General features: G+C 35.4%; 1 protein-coding gene across 1 annotated transcript; it reads left to right on the forward strand.

The window, feature by feature from the left end:
* Positions 1-1,073: 1,073 nt before the first annotated feature.
* ALB (albumin) lies at positions 1,074-17,753 on the forward strand. Its single transcript, XM_060092602.1, has 14 exons — positions 1,074-1,152; positions 1,913-1,970; positions 3,040-3,172; positions 4,723-4,931; positions 5,488-5,620; positions 7,537-7,634; positions 9,132-9,261; positions 10,291-10,505; positions 11,825-11,957; positions 13,266-13,363; positions 14,740-14,878; positions 15,487-15,710; positions 16,887-17,019; positions 17,712-17,753. Exons 1-14 carry the CDS (start codon positions 1,074-1,076, stop codon positions 17,751-17,753), a joined length of 1,824 nt encoding a protein of 607 aa, XP_059948585.1.
* The last annotated feature ends 20 nt before the right edge of the window (positions 17,754-17,773 follow it).

Consider the following 17,773-nt stretch of genomic DNA (forward strand, 5'->3'; position numbering starts at 1 on the left):
TACTAATTATTGTTCTGTAGTATCAGAGAGGGTCAATTTTCCCACTGATTGAAATGCATAGTTCATCTTTTAGAGCAAAAGGGCAGAGAGAGAATAGTCATTCAGAGGTAGAGATCAGAATCTTGGGTGGGGAGATTAAGAAAGGAAGTTTGAAAAAACATTTTTAAAAAATTATCTTTGTTTTGCTTTGTTTTTAGACATGAAGTTAAATTTATTTTAAAACTTAAAATAACATTAAAAAAGAGCATGTGACTTCTCTTTTTATTAAAAGAGAGAAAGGAAAAAAGCGTGAAATAGGGATGGAAAGAATATGATGCCTGGTAAAGAAGATCTAGTATTCTTATAACCACTAAAGGTGTAATCAGGCTCAGCCTGTCCTGTGTATATTATGATGGCAAAGATCATCATTACTGCCATTGTGTCCATTTTCTTCCCCATGTCTACTTCATGAGAGATACCCACATTGCCTCTAAGTACTTTGCTCTAGGGCCTGAACCACATGTGGGCCAGAGCTGAGATGAAAATGTAGGACTTTTGAATATCCATTTCAGTCATTATTGTTGCTATGGCTTTTCCTTAGTTCTCAAATGTGTGTGTATGTGTACATTTTTCATTATTTATCAATAAAAGTACAGTTTGAATTAGTAATAGATACAATTCAGAGCTTAGCTCTTTCAGTATATGTTATTTCCAAGCTAAGTTATTGGTTTGGTTAAATTTTTGAAAATACTGAAAACTCAAATGTTCAAATGGTAAATCACAGAGAACATGGTAATTGTACAAATTGTTTAAACTCTTATGTAAAATTTGATAAGGTGTTTTACATAACTAATGAATTGACAAGGTCTCGTGGAGAAAACAGTTCCAGATCGCAAACATACGCAACAGATTTAGTCAAACAATTTTTTTTGGCAAGAATACTATGACTTTTGTAATCAGTTGTGAGCCAATGAAATACAAAGATGAGTCTAGTTAATAATCTACAATTATTGGCTAAAGAAGTATATTAGTGCTGATCTCCCTCTATTCATCCTACATTTTCTCTTCTATCAACCCCACAAGGCTTTGGCACAATGAAGTGGGTGACTTTTATTTCCCTTATCTTTCTCTTCAGCTCTGCTTATTCCAGGGGTGTGTTTCGTCGAGATACACGTAAGAATTCTATTTTTCTACTGTTCAACTTTTATTTTCCTAATAAAAGAAGGTTTCAGTAAACCTTGAATCTTTAATGAAGTAAGTTTTCCTTTAGCATTTATTTTCTAGACTGTTATGATATTTTGTATTTGTGAACCCTTAAGAAGTTATCTTATATTTCTAATATCCTAGGTGAAATAAGTAGTGAGAATTGTTTAGTAACTGTTATTTGCTATTGCACATGAGGGAACTTAGGCAGAGTGAATTAAACTTCACAGAATATAGTTGAAGATAGAATTCAAAACTCCAGATTCCCAAAGGTCTATCCACTGTACCTTAATTTATATAAAAAAATATAAAATCTGTGTTTTTAATCTTATAAATAGAACTTTTAATATATATATATATTTATATATTTTTTCATATATATATATATATATATTTTATGTATTTATATTTTTCACTTCAGACTGTCCTCTCAGTGGCTGTTAATAGACACTGCAAAGGCATTAGGTCTTATCCAGGTTTGAATATAAAGCTATAAATATTTAATGATTTTTCAAATAGTATCATTTGAGATTAAATAACTCTTCTCCTTAAATGCAGAAGAAATAGTTCACCATCATCCTAAGATTTTCTGTTGGGAGTCAGAGCTCATATCTTGGAGCAAATGAATACCTAAGTCAAATGGAGAGAAACATAAAAAATAATATCTTAACCAGTTGTTTCTTTAGAATTTAAAGCAAATCTTTTTTTTTTCCCTTTTTTTTCCCCCCAGACAAGAGTGAGATTGCTCATAGGTTTAATGATTTGGGAGAAGACAATTTCAAAGGCCTGTAAGTTAAAATATTTAAAAATGAAAATTTAACGTTTCTAATAGTATTGGTTATAATTTTGAAGTCCTTATATTCCACTGTCATCAAAGATTCTAGAACAGTACTGTCCAATAGGATTTTCTGCATTGATGCAAATATTCTGTATCAGTGTAGTCCAATATAGTTGCCATTGGCCACATGTGGCTATTGAGTACTTTAAATATGACAAGTGCAGCTGTGGGTCAAAAATTTAAACAGGGGCTTTCCTGGTGGCACAGTGGTTGAGAGTCTGCCTGCCGATGCAGGGGACACGGGTTCGTGCCCCGGTCCGGGAGGATCCCACATGTCGTGGAGCAGCTGGGCCCGTGAGCCATGGCCACTGAGCCTGAGCATCCGAAGCCTGTGCTCCGCAACGGGAGATGCCACAACAGTGAGAGGCCTGCGTACCACAAAAAAATAAAATAAAATAAAATAAACAGTATTTAATTTTAATTAATTTAAATATATAGTCACTTATGGCTAATGGCAACTGTTTGGACAGTGTAGCCCTGGAACTCTTATATAACCTGCATGGTGGAAAGTTCCTTTCACAACTAGCTTACTAAATTCTTTTACCTAGCAAATAGTTCTGTGGTTTCTTGAGATGATTTTAATATTTTTTAATCTAGTAAAAGTTGAGAAAATAGTTTATTTTTCAAAGTCTATCTCATTCTACAGCCTAATTAAATAAGATATGTGTGTGGTTTTTATTTTTTGTTTTAAATAGTCAAAAGGCCTATGTAATGCCCCAGTCTTAACAATTAGGTCTACTTAGAATACATTTTGCTTGCTTGCTCTATGTGTATGCATCTACTGACATGCACACACATATTTTTATACGTGGTGGAAATATAATCATCTTTGCTTAGAAAGCCACACATACCCGCTTAGGCCTCAGATAATAGCTGATGTGAACAGGCTTTCTGGATAATAGTAAGCAAGATGTGTAAAATATAGAACATATACAGACACACTATTTGTTTTCTAGCATAGCAACCTACTGTATATTAAAATTTTATTATGCTACATTTTTCTATGTCCTTCGTTTCAGGGTGCTGATTGCCTTTTCTCAGTATCTTCAGCAGAGCCCGTTTGATGAGCATGTAAAATTAGTGAATGAATTAACTGAGTTTGCAAAAACATGCGTTGCTGATGAGTCAGCTGCAAATTGTGACAAGTCACTTGTAAGTATATTCTGATTTTGAATAGTATTTCTTCTTCCTTTATGTAATCTTCAATGTTTAAAAAGGAAACAAATACCAGTTTAGTTTTCTCAATTATTACTAAATGACCGTATTTGTAAGCAACGCTCAAAAGTGGGTATAGCCACTGTTTCTTCAATGATAGATATATTCTAGTATACCCACAATTTTAAAAACATTTCTTTGTTGAAACCACACACAAGAGTCATAGTGTTTTTAAATGGAAATTTTTTATTTGTAGAAGTTTCTTTTTAAAATTTGAAGTTAGGTTTCTTTTCATAGAGGCTAATAATGATAATATAGTTTTTATCTTCAGAAAGTACTCACCTGATCTCTGTGCTAACTTTGTTACCCGGGTAAAATAATAGTACAGCTATGTATTCCTCATTTTAGGGATATTCATATTTTTACATACAATAAAAAAATCAGAACTTTGAACTTGTGATATTTTCAGATTGGTCTTTAATATAAGGATAGCATTATGTTTCTCTCACCACTTAATCTATATATACCTTTCTGGGGACAGGCAGTTTTTTATTTATCACTAAAGCCTTTCTTCCTCTTATTTTTCTCTATATGTACTTCTGCCTCAAGGCAGAATCAGTTCTTTAGCTACACACAATAATATTGCTCTAAATATGAATTTTAAAAATGTGTCTTTTTAAAAAAATTAATAAATTCTGTCTTGAACAGCATATTTTCCCTAAAGTTATAATTAATTTCATAATAAAAATTAATGGGGACAGAAAGGATTCATTTAATGGAATATGCATTGAGGCAAATATTTCTAGAACAAAAGAAATCTATATTTTAATACAATAACAACTAATGCATGGTAGATTATGTTACTCTTCAATTTTGAATGGTATCTACTAAAAAGTTGAACCTCTCAAAAAGGAGCAGATCAAATGAGAAACTATATGAACACTTCCTTCCCTAATGTGAATTCACTTGCTACTTAGAGGATATTTTTCCTTGAGTTTTTTTTTTTTTGCGGTATGCGGGCCTCTCACTGTTGTGGCCTCCCCCGTTGCGGAGCACAGGCTCCGGACGCGCAGGCTCCGGACGCGCAGGCTCCGGACGCGCAGGCTCAGCGGCCATGGCTCACGGGCCCAGCCGCTCCGCGGCATATGGGATCCTCCCAGACCGGGGCACGAACCCGTATCCCCTGCATCGGCAGGCGGACTCTCAACCACTTGCGCCACCAGGGAGGCCCTGAGTTTTTATTATAATGATTGTTCTCCTAGCCTTTAGCCTCAGGTGGAAATAGGAGTTATGCTCATTCATTAAAGTCATTGTCTTTTTGTCCTTCTGTTTTATCCACTATAAGTGATAGTGTGACAGTTAATTCTTATGGAAATCACACATAGATGGTCAAATCAAGGGAAGGTCTCTAAATCTGAGAAAAATGTGGATTTTTATATGATTTACTAACCAAGGCTTACCAAGATATTAATTCCTTATACTATTCTTTGGGTATAAGGAAAACAAAATTCTGCCCAGCAATTTGACACCTGCTCTCTTTCACTTAGCACACTCTCTTTGGAGATAAACTGTGTGCAGTTGCATCCCTTCGTGAAACCTATGGTGAAATGGCCGACTGCTGTGCGAAACAAGAGCCTGAGAGAAATGAATGCTTACTGAAACACAAAGATGATAATCCAGACCTCCCTAAGTTGAAACCAGACCCTGATACTTTGTGTGCCGAGTTTAAGGAAAACGAACAGAAGTTTTGGGGAAAGTAAGTAATCAGATTTTTAAGCTTCAAAATTAAAAATTATGGAATAGGTCAAGACTCATTATAACAATTACTTTTAGGAAAAATATTGTCAACATTAAGACTTGAAGCTTCTGTTCTAATGACAATTTTCAAAGAAATAATATATGATACTACAAAATTCTACACGATGAAAAAGTCGATCAAAGATCTTTTGGAGTTCATCAAAACAGGATATGATCTGTATGAAAATATTTGAAGTTGACATGTATTAAAATATCATAAAGATATATATATTTAGTATTCTCAGAATTTATTTCATTTTAATCAATAACATATCACTGATATTTAACTAATTTATGCATGTGTGTATATTTATATGTATATATATGTATGAGTTTAACATTTTCACTGACTCAAAGAGTGACAAAGACAAGTTCATTATGTGCAAATTGAGCTTAACTGGTCAATTAGATGTCTTTAGATTTTGGAGGTTCTGGGGAGAATGTAGATTACAAGTGTTCTTGCAATACTGTCTGCTATAGAAAAATGGCTGTCTGTTTTTTGTTTAAAAATTTAGATACCTATATGAAATTGCCAGAAGACACCCCTACTTTTATGCCCCAGAACTCCTTTACTATGCTCATCAATATAAAGGAGTTTTTGCAGAATGCTGCCAAGCTGCTGATAAAGGTGCCTGCCTGATACCAAAGGTATTCCCCAGAAGAAGAATAGAAGAACCAATTCATAACCAAATCTCAGTTTGGGGACATCTTATGGTTAGATTTAGGAAACCTAAGCCTCCAATAGAAACTTCTTTATGTGGTCAAAAACACCTTCCTCCGTCTTTTTTTTTTTAATTTTTTTTATTAGTTTCTGCTTTATAACAAAGTGAATCAGTCATACATATACATCTGTTCCCACATCCCTTCCCTCTTGCATCTCCCTCCCTCCCACCCTCCCTATCCCACCCCTCCAGGCGGTCACAAAGCACCCATCTGATCTCCCTGTGCTATGCGGCTGCTTCCCACTAGCTAGCTACCTTACATTTGGTAGTGTCTATATGTCCATGCCTCTCTTTTGCTTTGTCACAGCTTACCCTTCCCCCTCCCCATATCCTCAAGTCCATTCTCAAGTAGGTCTGTGTCTTTATTCCCGTTTTACCCCTAGGTTCTTCATGACATTTTTTCCCTTAAATTCCATATATATGTGTTAGCATACGGTATTTGTCTTTCTCTTTCTGACTTACTTCACTCTGTATGACAGACTCTAGGTCTATCCACCTCATTACAAATAGCCCAGTTTCATTTCTTTTTATGGCTGAGTAATATTCCATGGTATATATGTGCCACATCTTCTTTATCCATTCATCCGATGATGGACACTTAGGTTGTTTCCATCTCCGGGCTATTGTGAATAGAGCTGCAATGAACATTTTGGTACATGTCTCTTTTTGAATTATGGTTTTCTCAGGGTATATGCCTAGTAGTGGGATTGCTGGGTCATATGGTAGTTCTATTTTTAGTTTTTAAAGGAACCTCCATACTGTTCTCCATAGTGGCTGGACCAATTCACATTCCCACCATCAGTGCAAGAGTGTTCCCTTTTCTCCACACCCTCTCCAGCATTTATTGTTTCTAGATTTCTTGATGATGACCATTCTGACTGGTGTGAGATGATATCTCATTGTAGTTTTGATTTGCATTTCTCTAATGATTAATGATGTTGAGCATTCTTTCATGTGTTTGTTGGCAGTCTGTATATCTTCTTTGGAGAAATGCCTATTTAAGTCTTCTGCCCATTTTTGGATTGGGTTGTTTGTTTTTTTGCTATTGAGCTGCATGAGCTGCTTATAAATTTTGGAGATTAATCCTTTGTCAGTTGCTTCATTTGCAAATATTTTCTCCCATTCTGAGGGTTTCCTCCGTCTTTTCCCCCACAAAGATCTTTCACATTTTTTGAAGGCCTATGTCTTCCACCTTCCTCCTTCTAGGATTTGCCTAAGTGGATTTGGTAGAGGGAATCGCTGTGTATGTGTCTAAATATCCTGCCTCTTTTAATAGTGCAAGTTGCTATAGTGAAATACGGAAACTCATGTTTAAAATTACACAGCAACGCAACACAGTTTTTGTTTCTCTTTTCATGAGACTTTTTTAATCGGAAGGGAATTTAAAGTAGGGGAGAATTTAACTGCATCTAGAAGCCTGGGTTTATTCATTCATTCCATAAATATTTACACTGCATTCTCTTTTACAGGGAGTTTATTGATGTTATGAGAGTTGGTGGAGGAGGCATTGAAAGGGGTTATATGCAAAATTAAGAAGTCAACAAAGTTCTGTTACCTGGGATATTAGTGTACTCTGTCCTTCCACTTTTCCTTTCCGTTCCCTTTTCCCTAGCAATGCCTCCATGCTGGTTCTTAACTACCTGGAGGTTTCCACTAGGAGCAGACTGACTTTTCCTCTTCCTACAGAACAAAATAGTTATTTGCCAATAGTGATACTTGGGAATTTAGGGGTAAATTCTCTCTTTAAAATTCAATTTGCCATAGTCTCATCTGAGCTTATGAAGGGGTGGTCTGTGTAAAATTTTTCTTTTCTAATTTTTCCAAAATTGTTTCTTTTTACAGATTGAGACCATGAGAGAAGGAGTACTGGCTTCATCTGCCAGACAGAGACTCAGGTGTACCAGTATCCAAAAATTTGGAGAAAGAGCTCTAAAAGCATGGTATTTTAAACTTAGTTTGCATTTTTATAATGATGTAAATGATGATGGTTCAGTTGACAAAACTGTACACTTGCATGTCATTTTACGCAGTGCTTTCACATATATCTTTTTGGTTGTCTAAAAGGTAGAAATTTGACAGAGGTGAAAACCAGAGCATCAGTAACAATTTGTCATTATATTTTTATCATATCTTTTCTAAGTAGCCAAAGAATCTAGAGGACTTTTTAGTTCTTCTAGGACAGGTGTTTAAACTCCCATGTATTTATAATGATTGTGATCTTAGTATAATGGTCTACTGTTTTTATAAAGCTGTAGTCAGGGTCTTTTATTTAATTTTATCTCCCCTCCACCCAATTATCTGAAGTGTCTGCTTGTCTTTTTATGTTCTGATAATTAATTTCATCCATTAGGTTTTCTCCTCATTTTCTTGTAGCACCAGTTCTGCACTTAATGTCTTGTTTTTGCCTGGGCCTCTGTTTTTATATTATTAGCTAGCTCTAGAAGCACCATCCTTCAGTATCTGAGCCAAGGAACTCCCCTTCTCCATCTCCCACACCACCGCCACCAATCCCTCCCTTCTAGTCAACACGAACAGGAAATAAAATGAAAATAGATATTTTGCAAACTCTCTAGAAACTAGCACTTGAGCTATCTTTGCCTGTCATCCCTACCATCTATACCACCAAAAGCAACCAAATCAATAAACGAAACAACCTTGACACGAAATGATACATAGTTAAACAGGCTATGATTGGTTTGGGGGAAGAAGTGTCTTTTGTCAGATTTAGGCAACTCCGAAATGATTTGGGAAAGCTTGTGGATGTTAGCCTTTTACATCTTGTCAGTGAGCTGAGAGATTATGCTGAATCAATTTCATGGTAAAAATATGCTGAATCAAAACTCTCTAATTTTGTAGAAGCTATGAAATTTCTTTTCTCAGAGACCTTTGGAAGTCAGGAAGAATGTGTTTTAGTTAATAAAAAAAAGGATAACTGGAATTTGTATGGCACTTCCCAGTTCATAAAATGCTTTCATATGTATTATCTAATTTAATCCTCACAACAGTCCTTTGGCTTAGCATGTTGTTGTGACTCTGTAGAGACTGAAGCTCAGAGAGGCTAAGTAACTTGCCTAGGGTCACACTGTTAATAAGCTATAAAGCCAGATCTGGAAGTCAGCTCTGGGCTCCAAACCTGATGCCTCTCAGCCTGTTGCCTTTTTTAGAATCACTCTTTGATTTCTGCTTTCATGAATTGCTGGACTTCTAACAACAATACACACTCCTACAATGGATAATTAGGCCCTACGGAAACATTTTGCCCCAAGATAAAAATTTGGTTCAGAATTAGCATTAAAATAAGAACTAATAAATCTTACAAATTATTTCTCTATGTTATTTTATCCTAAATTTTCTTGTTATACGTAGTATTTTCCTAGTGCTTTCATATAAAATGTTGCCTGTTAATAATATTCTGATGGGAGAATTTTCTTCTTTAGGTCAGTAGCTCGCCTGAGCCAGAAATTTCCCAAGGCTGATTTTGCAGAGGTTTCCAAGATAGTGACAGATCTTACGAAAGTCCACAAGGAATGCTGCCACGGTGACCTGCTTGAATGTGCAGATGACAGGGTAAAGAATCCTCAGTATACTTTTTGGTAACTTACTTGCTTAAGTTGGTAGAATCAATTTGTTTAGCATCAGAACAACAGAGAATGGTTTGAGATAGTTTTCTATGCTCTAATCTGCTCAATACTTGCCTTGCCTTGCGGTTCTTTCCTTCTTTCTTTCTCTCTTCCTTCCTTCCTTTCTTTCTTTCTTTCTTTCTTTCTTTCTTTCTTTCTTTCTTTCTTCCTCCCTCCCTCCCTCCCTCCCTCGCTCGCTTTCTTTCTTTCTCCTACTCAGTAAGTGATCTGATAAGCTCATTCAGTAATTTGTAATCCCTTTCATTCATATTCTGAGAACAAAAGCTTAAAACTGAAGTAAGACAGTTACAAAGATAGATTTGTAAGAAGATTTTTTAATGAGGTGGGAGGAGTTGGAGAAAGGCTAGAATCTGAAGAGACCTTTGGAAATTATGTAATTTTTGCTCTATATTCTCTCAACTGTCTGTGTTAAAAATACAAATATTTAGCATATCTCTTTTTCTCAAACTGAAAATATGACCAAATACCAGAATCCTAATCTCTTAGGACACTTTCTAGAAAATTTAAGGCAGATATTTTACATGTGTAAGTAAGGTCTGTGACTATGATCTTGACTAATTTTTCAAAAATCTGTAACATTTATTTAGTTTTTTGGTTTCAAGATGCCTGCACTTAATTTGTGGGGAATATTTGGAAAAACAGTACTGAATTTTAGTTTAAAATTTAAATGCTTTAACAGTAGAAATATAAAATTAATAAATAACTGATATGAGACCTTATTACTGACTAGTTTTTTTCAAATCAAGTGGAAATGTTTTAGTAGTTCTATCAGTGTCTCTAGACTTAGCAGCACAGACTGAAAATATGCACAGACTGAAAATATTCACGGAAGGCAGGTTGGTATATGTATGGTCTTAGAATAAAATGAACTTGTTCTGCCAACATAGTAAAAGTCTAGGGAGGCAGCACAGCAATGTCAATTTACGTTGAAAACTTTCCATCAACTTGCTTGTAGGCGGATCTTGCCAAGTATATATGTGAAAATCAAGCTGCAATCTCCACTAAACTGACGAAGTGCTGTGATAAGTCTCTGTTGGAAAAATCCCACTGCATTGCTGAGGTGGAAAAAGATGAGTTGCCTGAAAACCTGTCCCCATTAGCTGCTGATTTTGCTGAAGATAAGGAAGTTTGCAAAAACTATAATGAAGCAAAAGATGTCTTCCTGGGCACGTAAGTGGATAAGGAATGATCTTTCATAGTTTTATGTGGTCTCAGGATTTAGGAAATTATTCTAGGCTCTCCTTTGGAATTGCTACAATCTTCATGTTGCCTACAATGTTTCTTTATTCTTTCCTCTCCCAGTCTTTAAACATTTTTGGAAAAAATTAATTTTAAAAATTGTCGTAAAATTATACATGCATATAGCAGATGCTCAATTAATAGAGAAGAGTACAAAGTAATAATAAAAGTTCATTTTTACACCCCCATTTCAGTCCTTACTCCTTAGGAATATTTCTGGAAATACCTATAGAAATATTTTGTGTATACATAAATTATATACATATTATTCATTCATGCATTCATTCAAAGAGTATTTCTTGAACTTACATATCTGTGAATATATGTGATACATCTTTATGTCTCTATATCTATCTATCTATCTATCTATCTATTGATATATCTGATGTCAGCAAAGAACTATAAAGAGAAGTAGAATGTTACCAGGTGCTTTATATTTGGTTAAAAAGACCAGAAGTCTGGTAGCATGGCAAGGCAGCATTAAATGACAGCAATTGAATGACAAAATTGATGATTATATAAAGTCAGTAAGTGTAGTGATAAACTTTGCATTTTTATTGCTCAATTATAATAGTATTCTGTGCACTAAATAATATTTCATAAAATTATGTACCCATCAAGAATTTACTCATACAGAGAGGAAAAAAATTAAGAATATATCTCTATTTATCTATCAGAACCTTTTTGAGGTGTAGTCAGAATCAAACAAATTATACCCAATAGTAACAGGTGTCATTCCTCAGACATTTAATATGTGCCAGAGCGCATGTGTTTCGCCTAGATTACATCATGTACTTCCCACAGTTCACCTTATGAGATAGGTACTATTATTATCCCCATTCCACAGAGGAGGAAACAAAGTCTTGATAGTTTTAATAAGTTGCCTAAGGTGATATAATAAAATAAGTGGCAGAGCCAGGATTTGATAGCTTTAACTCTGAACTTCCAAGTCCTTAGCCACTAAGCTTTACTGCATGGGGTTTAGTCAAATTCAGACCTTTAGGATATGAGTTATTTTTGTGGTTAATTATGGGTTTTTTTTTGATGTTTTATTTACTTATTTATTTGTCTGCACCGGCTCTTAGTTGCAGCATGCATGTGGGATCTAGTTCCCTGACCAGGGATTGAACCCGGGCCCCCTGCATTGGGAGTGCAGAGACTTAGCCACTGGGCCACCAAGGAAGTCCCAATTAAGTAGTTTTTCTTGCTCATTTGTCCAACTAAATCTATTTTATTGTCATCTTAATTAGGTTTTTGTATGAATATGCAAGAAGGCATCCTGAGTACTCTGTCTCATTGCTGTTGAGAATTGCCAAGGCATATGAAGCCACACTGGAGGATTGCTGTGCCAAAGATGATCCTCCTGCATGCTATGCCACAGTGGTAGGAAAAAAAATATAGCTCTTTAACTGATGATTCTAATAACAGGAAAGAAAAATAATGCAAGAATGTTACATAGTGCAATTTAGAATTTTTCTTAAGATGGTTTCAACTCTGTGCTTTTAAACATTATAGGAATAATAGCCTTAAATAGAAAGATCAAAGAGAGCAATCTCTAATTTCACAAAATCTTTTTTTTTTTTTTTCGGTACATGAGCCTCTCACTGTCGTGGCCTCTCCCGTTGCGGAGCACAGGCTCTGGATGCGCAGGCTCAGCGGCCATGGCTCACAGGCCCAGCTGCTCCATGGCATGTGGGATCTTCCCGGACTGGGGCACGAACCTGTGTCCCCTGCATCGGCAGGCAGACTCTCAACCACTGCACCACCAGGGAAGCCCTAATTTCACAAAATCTTGACCATGCTTTTTCTCCTTTTTACACTCCTGAGAACAAAATAAAGTAAATTTAAATGTTAAGAGATTTAACTTAGATATAAAGAAAGTTAACCTGATTCCAAGTTTTATTAAGTATCAAGAATTAGTATCATAAGAAAGATTGTGAAATCTAGTACTTTAGAATATTTTCAAATCCTTTTTTGAGACAGTTTAGGAATGGTTTTACAAGAAATTAAGTGTGGAGAGGAAATCTGTTTTGAGAATATTTAGCATATTTAGCTATGCTAAAATAGAATTTTATCATGTTTGAGATATTTAGTACTCCTAGCACATATAGTGGTGTGCAAACTTAAGAATCAGAGGAAAGTCATTTTTTCCTCTACCAAGAAACTGGTTATATGCCAAGTGCCACACAGGAACTGATGACCAAGGTAAAATCTCTTATCTCAGAAAGCTCAGGATCCAACTGGAGAGATGGCTTAATAATGATGATACTTACAATCATAGCCATCATTTATTGAGTTTTTACTATATTCCAGGCTATGTTTAAATTTCACTAGCTCAGGTAGTCTACAGAGCAGTTCTCTGAGGTGAGTACCATGTTCTTCATCTTAGAAATGAGGGTTCTAAAGCTTTGAGATGGGAAGTAAAGTTGCACAACTAGAACATAAGTCAGGTTGGCCTGGCTCAAACATCAGCAGTTGCACTCCAGAGTCTGAATGTTCTTAATCACTTATCTCATATGGTCTCATTAAATAAACAGTTTGGACATATTATAATAGATTTGACATTAAAAATCTATTTACATGGCTTTGGGCAGAAAGGAGGAAGGATCTCATTCTGCCTAGAAGGATGAAAAACAACCTGCATCTGGTCCTCAGGGAGAATGTTGTAAACACAATTCTTTTATTTTTCAGTTTGAGAAACTTCAGCCTCTTGTGGAGGAGCCTCAGAATTTAATTAAACAAAACTGTGAACTTTTTGAAAAACTTGGAGAATATCAATTCCAAAATGCGTAAGTATTTTTGCTTATTGACTAAATTTTTCATGTTCACTTAGTAAATATTTAAGCCAATTTATAGACCACCTATCAGAACTTTTTTTAAATAAATTTATTTATTTTATTTATTTATTTTTGGCTGCCTTGGGTCTTCCTTGCTGCACACGGGCTTTCTCTAGTTGTGGAGAGCAGGGGCTACTCTTCGTTGCGGTGCACGGGCTTCTCATTGTGGTGGCTTCTCTTGTTGCAGAGCACGGACTCTAGGCATGCGGGCTTCAGTAGTTGTGGCTTGCAGGCTCTAGAGCGCAGGCTCAGTAGCTGTGGTGCATGGGCTTAGTTGTTCCGCGGTGTGTGGGATCTCCCAGACCAGGGCTTGAACACATGTCCCCTGCATTGGCAGGCGGATTCTTAACCACTGCACCACCAGGAAAGCCCTATCATAGAACTTTTAATCTTGAAAATAAAGTATCATTTCTAATCACTCTCCATCAAAAAAACCCAGAGAAAATGAAATAAAATAGTTGATGGGATGAAGAGGCCTATATTTGAGTGCAGTTTAAAAAATTGGGCTCTTAAGTCTAGGAGGAAAAATATCAAATCTTGGGATATAGGAACTGAGGATGCCATTTGAAAGTTAAGAAATAGTTTATGAGCAAACAAAATATAGCAATACTTCACAGAGCAGAAAATAGTATGTCTTCAGTAGCAGTAGCTCAATAAGATGATGGATTAATGTCCCGATTAAATAGAGCCTTATCTGTGGAAGTTAAGACAGGAAGGGATACATCATTTAGTTATTTATTGTTCAGCTTACACATGTTAGCACTCTTCTACCTATAGGTGCTAGGAATAACAACAATAAACAAGACATAGTCTCTTCCCTTGAGTAGATTATGGTCATACATTGGCTTTCAATGGTGATTAGCATTTTTAGTAAATGATTATTACATGCTAGATACCACATCAGGTTGATTGCATACTTGGTTCCTTTTAATTTAATCCTTGCACCATCCCTTTTGAGTCAGGTATATTTCTTCCATTTCATGGGTTAGAAATTTCATCCATCTTTCAAATTAAGTACAGTGCTGATGTTTGTTAAGCTCTCAGTAGGTTTTATTGAAAGAAAGAAGCAATTAATAAATATTTTAATGTCACTGAATTACAATAAGGTAAGCCACTTAGATTATACAGCACAGGTGGATTCAAAGCTAGGCTTAATTAGTTGCTCAGGACAAGGTCTTCTCCCACATTACCCTGCCGACCTGGAAATGATAATTTTATGAATGGAAAACCATCTTAGTGGATTTGGCCAAGTGATCTCTGCTTGACCTGATGTGTTAGAAAAGACAGTTTCTTGCCTGGCTGAAAACACATGGATTATGTTGTTATAGGCTCATAGTTCGTTACACCAAGAAAGTACCCCAAGTGTCAACTCCAACTCTCGTGGAGGTCTCAAGAAACCTAGGAAGAGTGGGCTCTAAGTGTTGTAAGAATCCTGAATCAGAAAGAATGTCCTGTGCTGAAGACTATGTGAGTCTTTTAGAATATGATAAAGTTAATAATGATGAATTTTTGCTTTTAGATATTGACAAAGCTAACTTTCAGAAGCAAGGGTGGGCTAATGTGTGTGTGTTTGTGTGTGTGTGTGTGTGTGTGTGTTTTGTGTATATGGTAATGGCAGCCAGGATTTGGTCACCTGTATTATCCTGACCATCAGAAAGAGGTTTTAGATAAGATTCCAAAAATGATAAATTGTTTTGGAAAAATTCTGTGAATTTTTAATGTTCCATCCTGGGATTTTCTAAATTTTTACTTTCTTTGGATCTTTAATGTATCAGTATAAGACTATTTCTTCCTTACTCCAAGACATAGATCAGGATCCACCTCAAATTATTTAATCAATTATTTTCTCAATATATTATTCTTAAAATGTAGACATATTTAATTAAAAGAGAAGACTTCAAAGTCCCTTATTATTTGTAGTTCTAAAAATAAGCAAATCGTTGCCTCAAATCAACCTAGGATTCAATGTTGCTAGTTAAAATGTAACATTTGTTTTAGTCCTTTGGAAGGTAGGAGTTCATGCAAAACTTTTCATTATGCTTCCTTTGAACTTCTGCTCTCCTGCCTGATTTTAGCTGTCCTTGGTCCTGAACCGGTTGTGCGTGTTGCACGAGAAGACACCAGTGAGCGAAAGAGTTACCAAATGCTGCACGGAGTCCTTGGTGAACAGACGGCCATGCTTTTCTGCTCTGACAGTCGATGAAACATATGAACCCAAAGCCTTTGATGAGAAAACATTCACCTTCCATGCAGATTTATGTACACTTCCCGAGAATGAGAAACAAATCAAGAAACAAATGTGAGGAGTACTTCATTACTGCATGTGTTTGTAGTCTTGATAGGGAGAATTGTAAATTAAAATGAGCAACTTTTCCTTAAGTAGTGATTATATACCTTAAATACTTAAGTATTGACCTTATTAAGCAGATAAAAGTGTCAAGAATAAAATGGATAGCATTTTGTTTTCTTAGCAAAAGAAAAAAAAATAGTACCATTCAGAATAATCTTGTGGATAAAAGCTGCAGTAGAATAACAGCTTAGGCTAGGTCCAGTAGAAAAAACTGAACTGATGCATTTTTGCAGATAGCAAATTAGTTAGTAGAAATCATATGAAAATTTAATTCTAGGCATGAATGGTTATTTTCAGTTTGTTCTATGGCAACGCACAGACAAGGCAACCCCTCAAGATCTGACTTTTGAGAATGGAACTTGGATTAAAAATATCTGGGATTTCGAGTTCTGAGGCATGACTCCCTATTGCTGTCGCAAGGGGTTATAATTGCATGAAATTTAGCAACATAAATTTGCTATTATCTCTGGTGGATTCTGATCATGTACATAGACTTAAAAGTAATATTTCAAAACCTGTCATGCCCATATGACTCTTTCTCCAGCACTATTGTCTCTGTAGATGTAAATGAAAGAGAACCACCCACTCCCATGAATTGGATAGTTTTATTTCCTATGGCTGTTCCATTATTAACTTTGAATGGGGCAAATTACAAAAACCAAATATAAAGATTCTCAGATTAGAAACTTTTAAAATGGAGCCCAAGATAAGTAAGTTTTTCAGGATCATTTTTAACTCCTAAATTTTTAAACTTCCATATGGCATAACTTCCAAAATCTGAATAACATATAAATGCAATGACATCACCCTTTCCAGTGATTTACTGAAGAATGATTTGTTGAGATTTACTGACACTACAAATATTGAGCAATTTACATTGATTACCTAATTTGATCCTTCCACTGACCCTGCAAAGGTGGATTTTATTATCCTCATTATGCAGATGAGACTATTGAAGCTTATAATGGTAAGCCTGGGCCTCAGGTCCAGAGTTGTCTGGCTTTAAGAATTAGCATCTTAAGTAGCAGCGCTACCATTTTTACCATCTCCATTTTTCTGTAGTGAGTAAACTTTTTTTCTGTTTTTTTGTTTGTTTGTTTGTTTTTTGTTTTCATTCAAATGCAGTGCACTTGTTGAGCTGGTAAAACACAAACCCAAGGTAACAGAGGAACAACTGAAAACTGTTATGGGGAATTTTGCAGCTTTTGTAGAGAAGTGCTGTGCAGCTGATGAGAAAGAGGCCTGCTTTGCTGTGGAGGTACTGGAGTTGTTTGTCTTCATTTTCATATGTCTAATTTCCTTTGCTGTTGCATTTGATCAAGCTAGGGGTTAGTGGTTGAAGTATCTGAAAGACATTATGTACATGTAGAACAGGAATCTTATTCTTCATACAATTGTCTTACCAAATGACTGAAATAGCTCTTTTTTCTTTTAAATCTCCTGCTGCACTGTAGTTTATTACTAAGTGTTTGTAATGTTTGTTCCGTTTCTAAAGTTGTGATGTTTATGAATATAGATAGAAATATTTCTAAAGCCTGAGATATTTTGATAGAGACATCATCAAACCAAAACATTAATTTACTTAAACATTTTCTTGAAAATGCTGGTTTGTGATTTGGTTGAATCTGAATGTTTATTTTACAGGTTAGCGTGGAAATTTATATTTAGATGTCTGAATCATTTAATATTCCCCCTATGACTTGACAGTAATTTTTTATTCCTTTGGGGGCAATGTTGCTGGTGAGCTTCCTTCTAGAGATTCTAGTACTAAACTGTTATTAAGGGATGTGATGTACATAAAATTACTTTGTAATCACCAATGGCTGTATAAATGTTACTTTATGTATACTTTATGTATAATACATAATACTTTATGTATTATATATACTAATGTATATCCTAATAGTGGTGCTAATGTTTTCCCCACATCTGTCATTTCTTTGTATTTAGGGTCCAAAACTTGTTGTTTCAACTCGAGAAGCCATAGCCTAAAAAGAACACAACCACAAGCA

The sequence above is a fragment of the Mesoplodon densirostris genome, chromosome 1, assembly GCF_025265405.1.
Source record: "Mesoplodon densirostris isolate mMesDen1 chromosome 1, mMesDen1 primary haplotype, whole genome shotgun sequence".
NCBI classification, from domain to species: Eukaryota; Metazoa; Chordata; class Mammalia; order Artiodactyla; family Ziphiidae; genus Mesoplodon; species Mesoplodon densirostris.

What these genes read in the sequence shown, in the direction of transcription:
- ALB (XM_060092602.1), top strand. Translation starts at nt 1,074, where the DNA reads ATGAAGTGGGTGACTTTTATTTCCCTTATCTTTCTCTTCAGCTCTGCT. An exon ending in GTGCCTGCCTGATACCAAAG is followed by an intron (nt 5,621 to 7,536) that starts GTATTCCCCAGA and finishes TTCTTTTTACAG; the next exon opens with ATTGAGACCATGAGAGAAGG. An exon ending in GAAAGAGCTCTAAAAGCATG is followed by an intron (nt 7,635 to 9,131) that starts GTATTTTAAACT and finishes TTTCTTCTTTAG; the next exon opens with GTCAGTAGCTCGCCTGAGCC.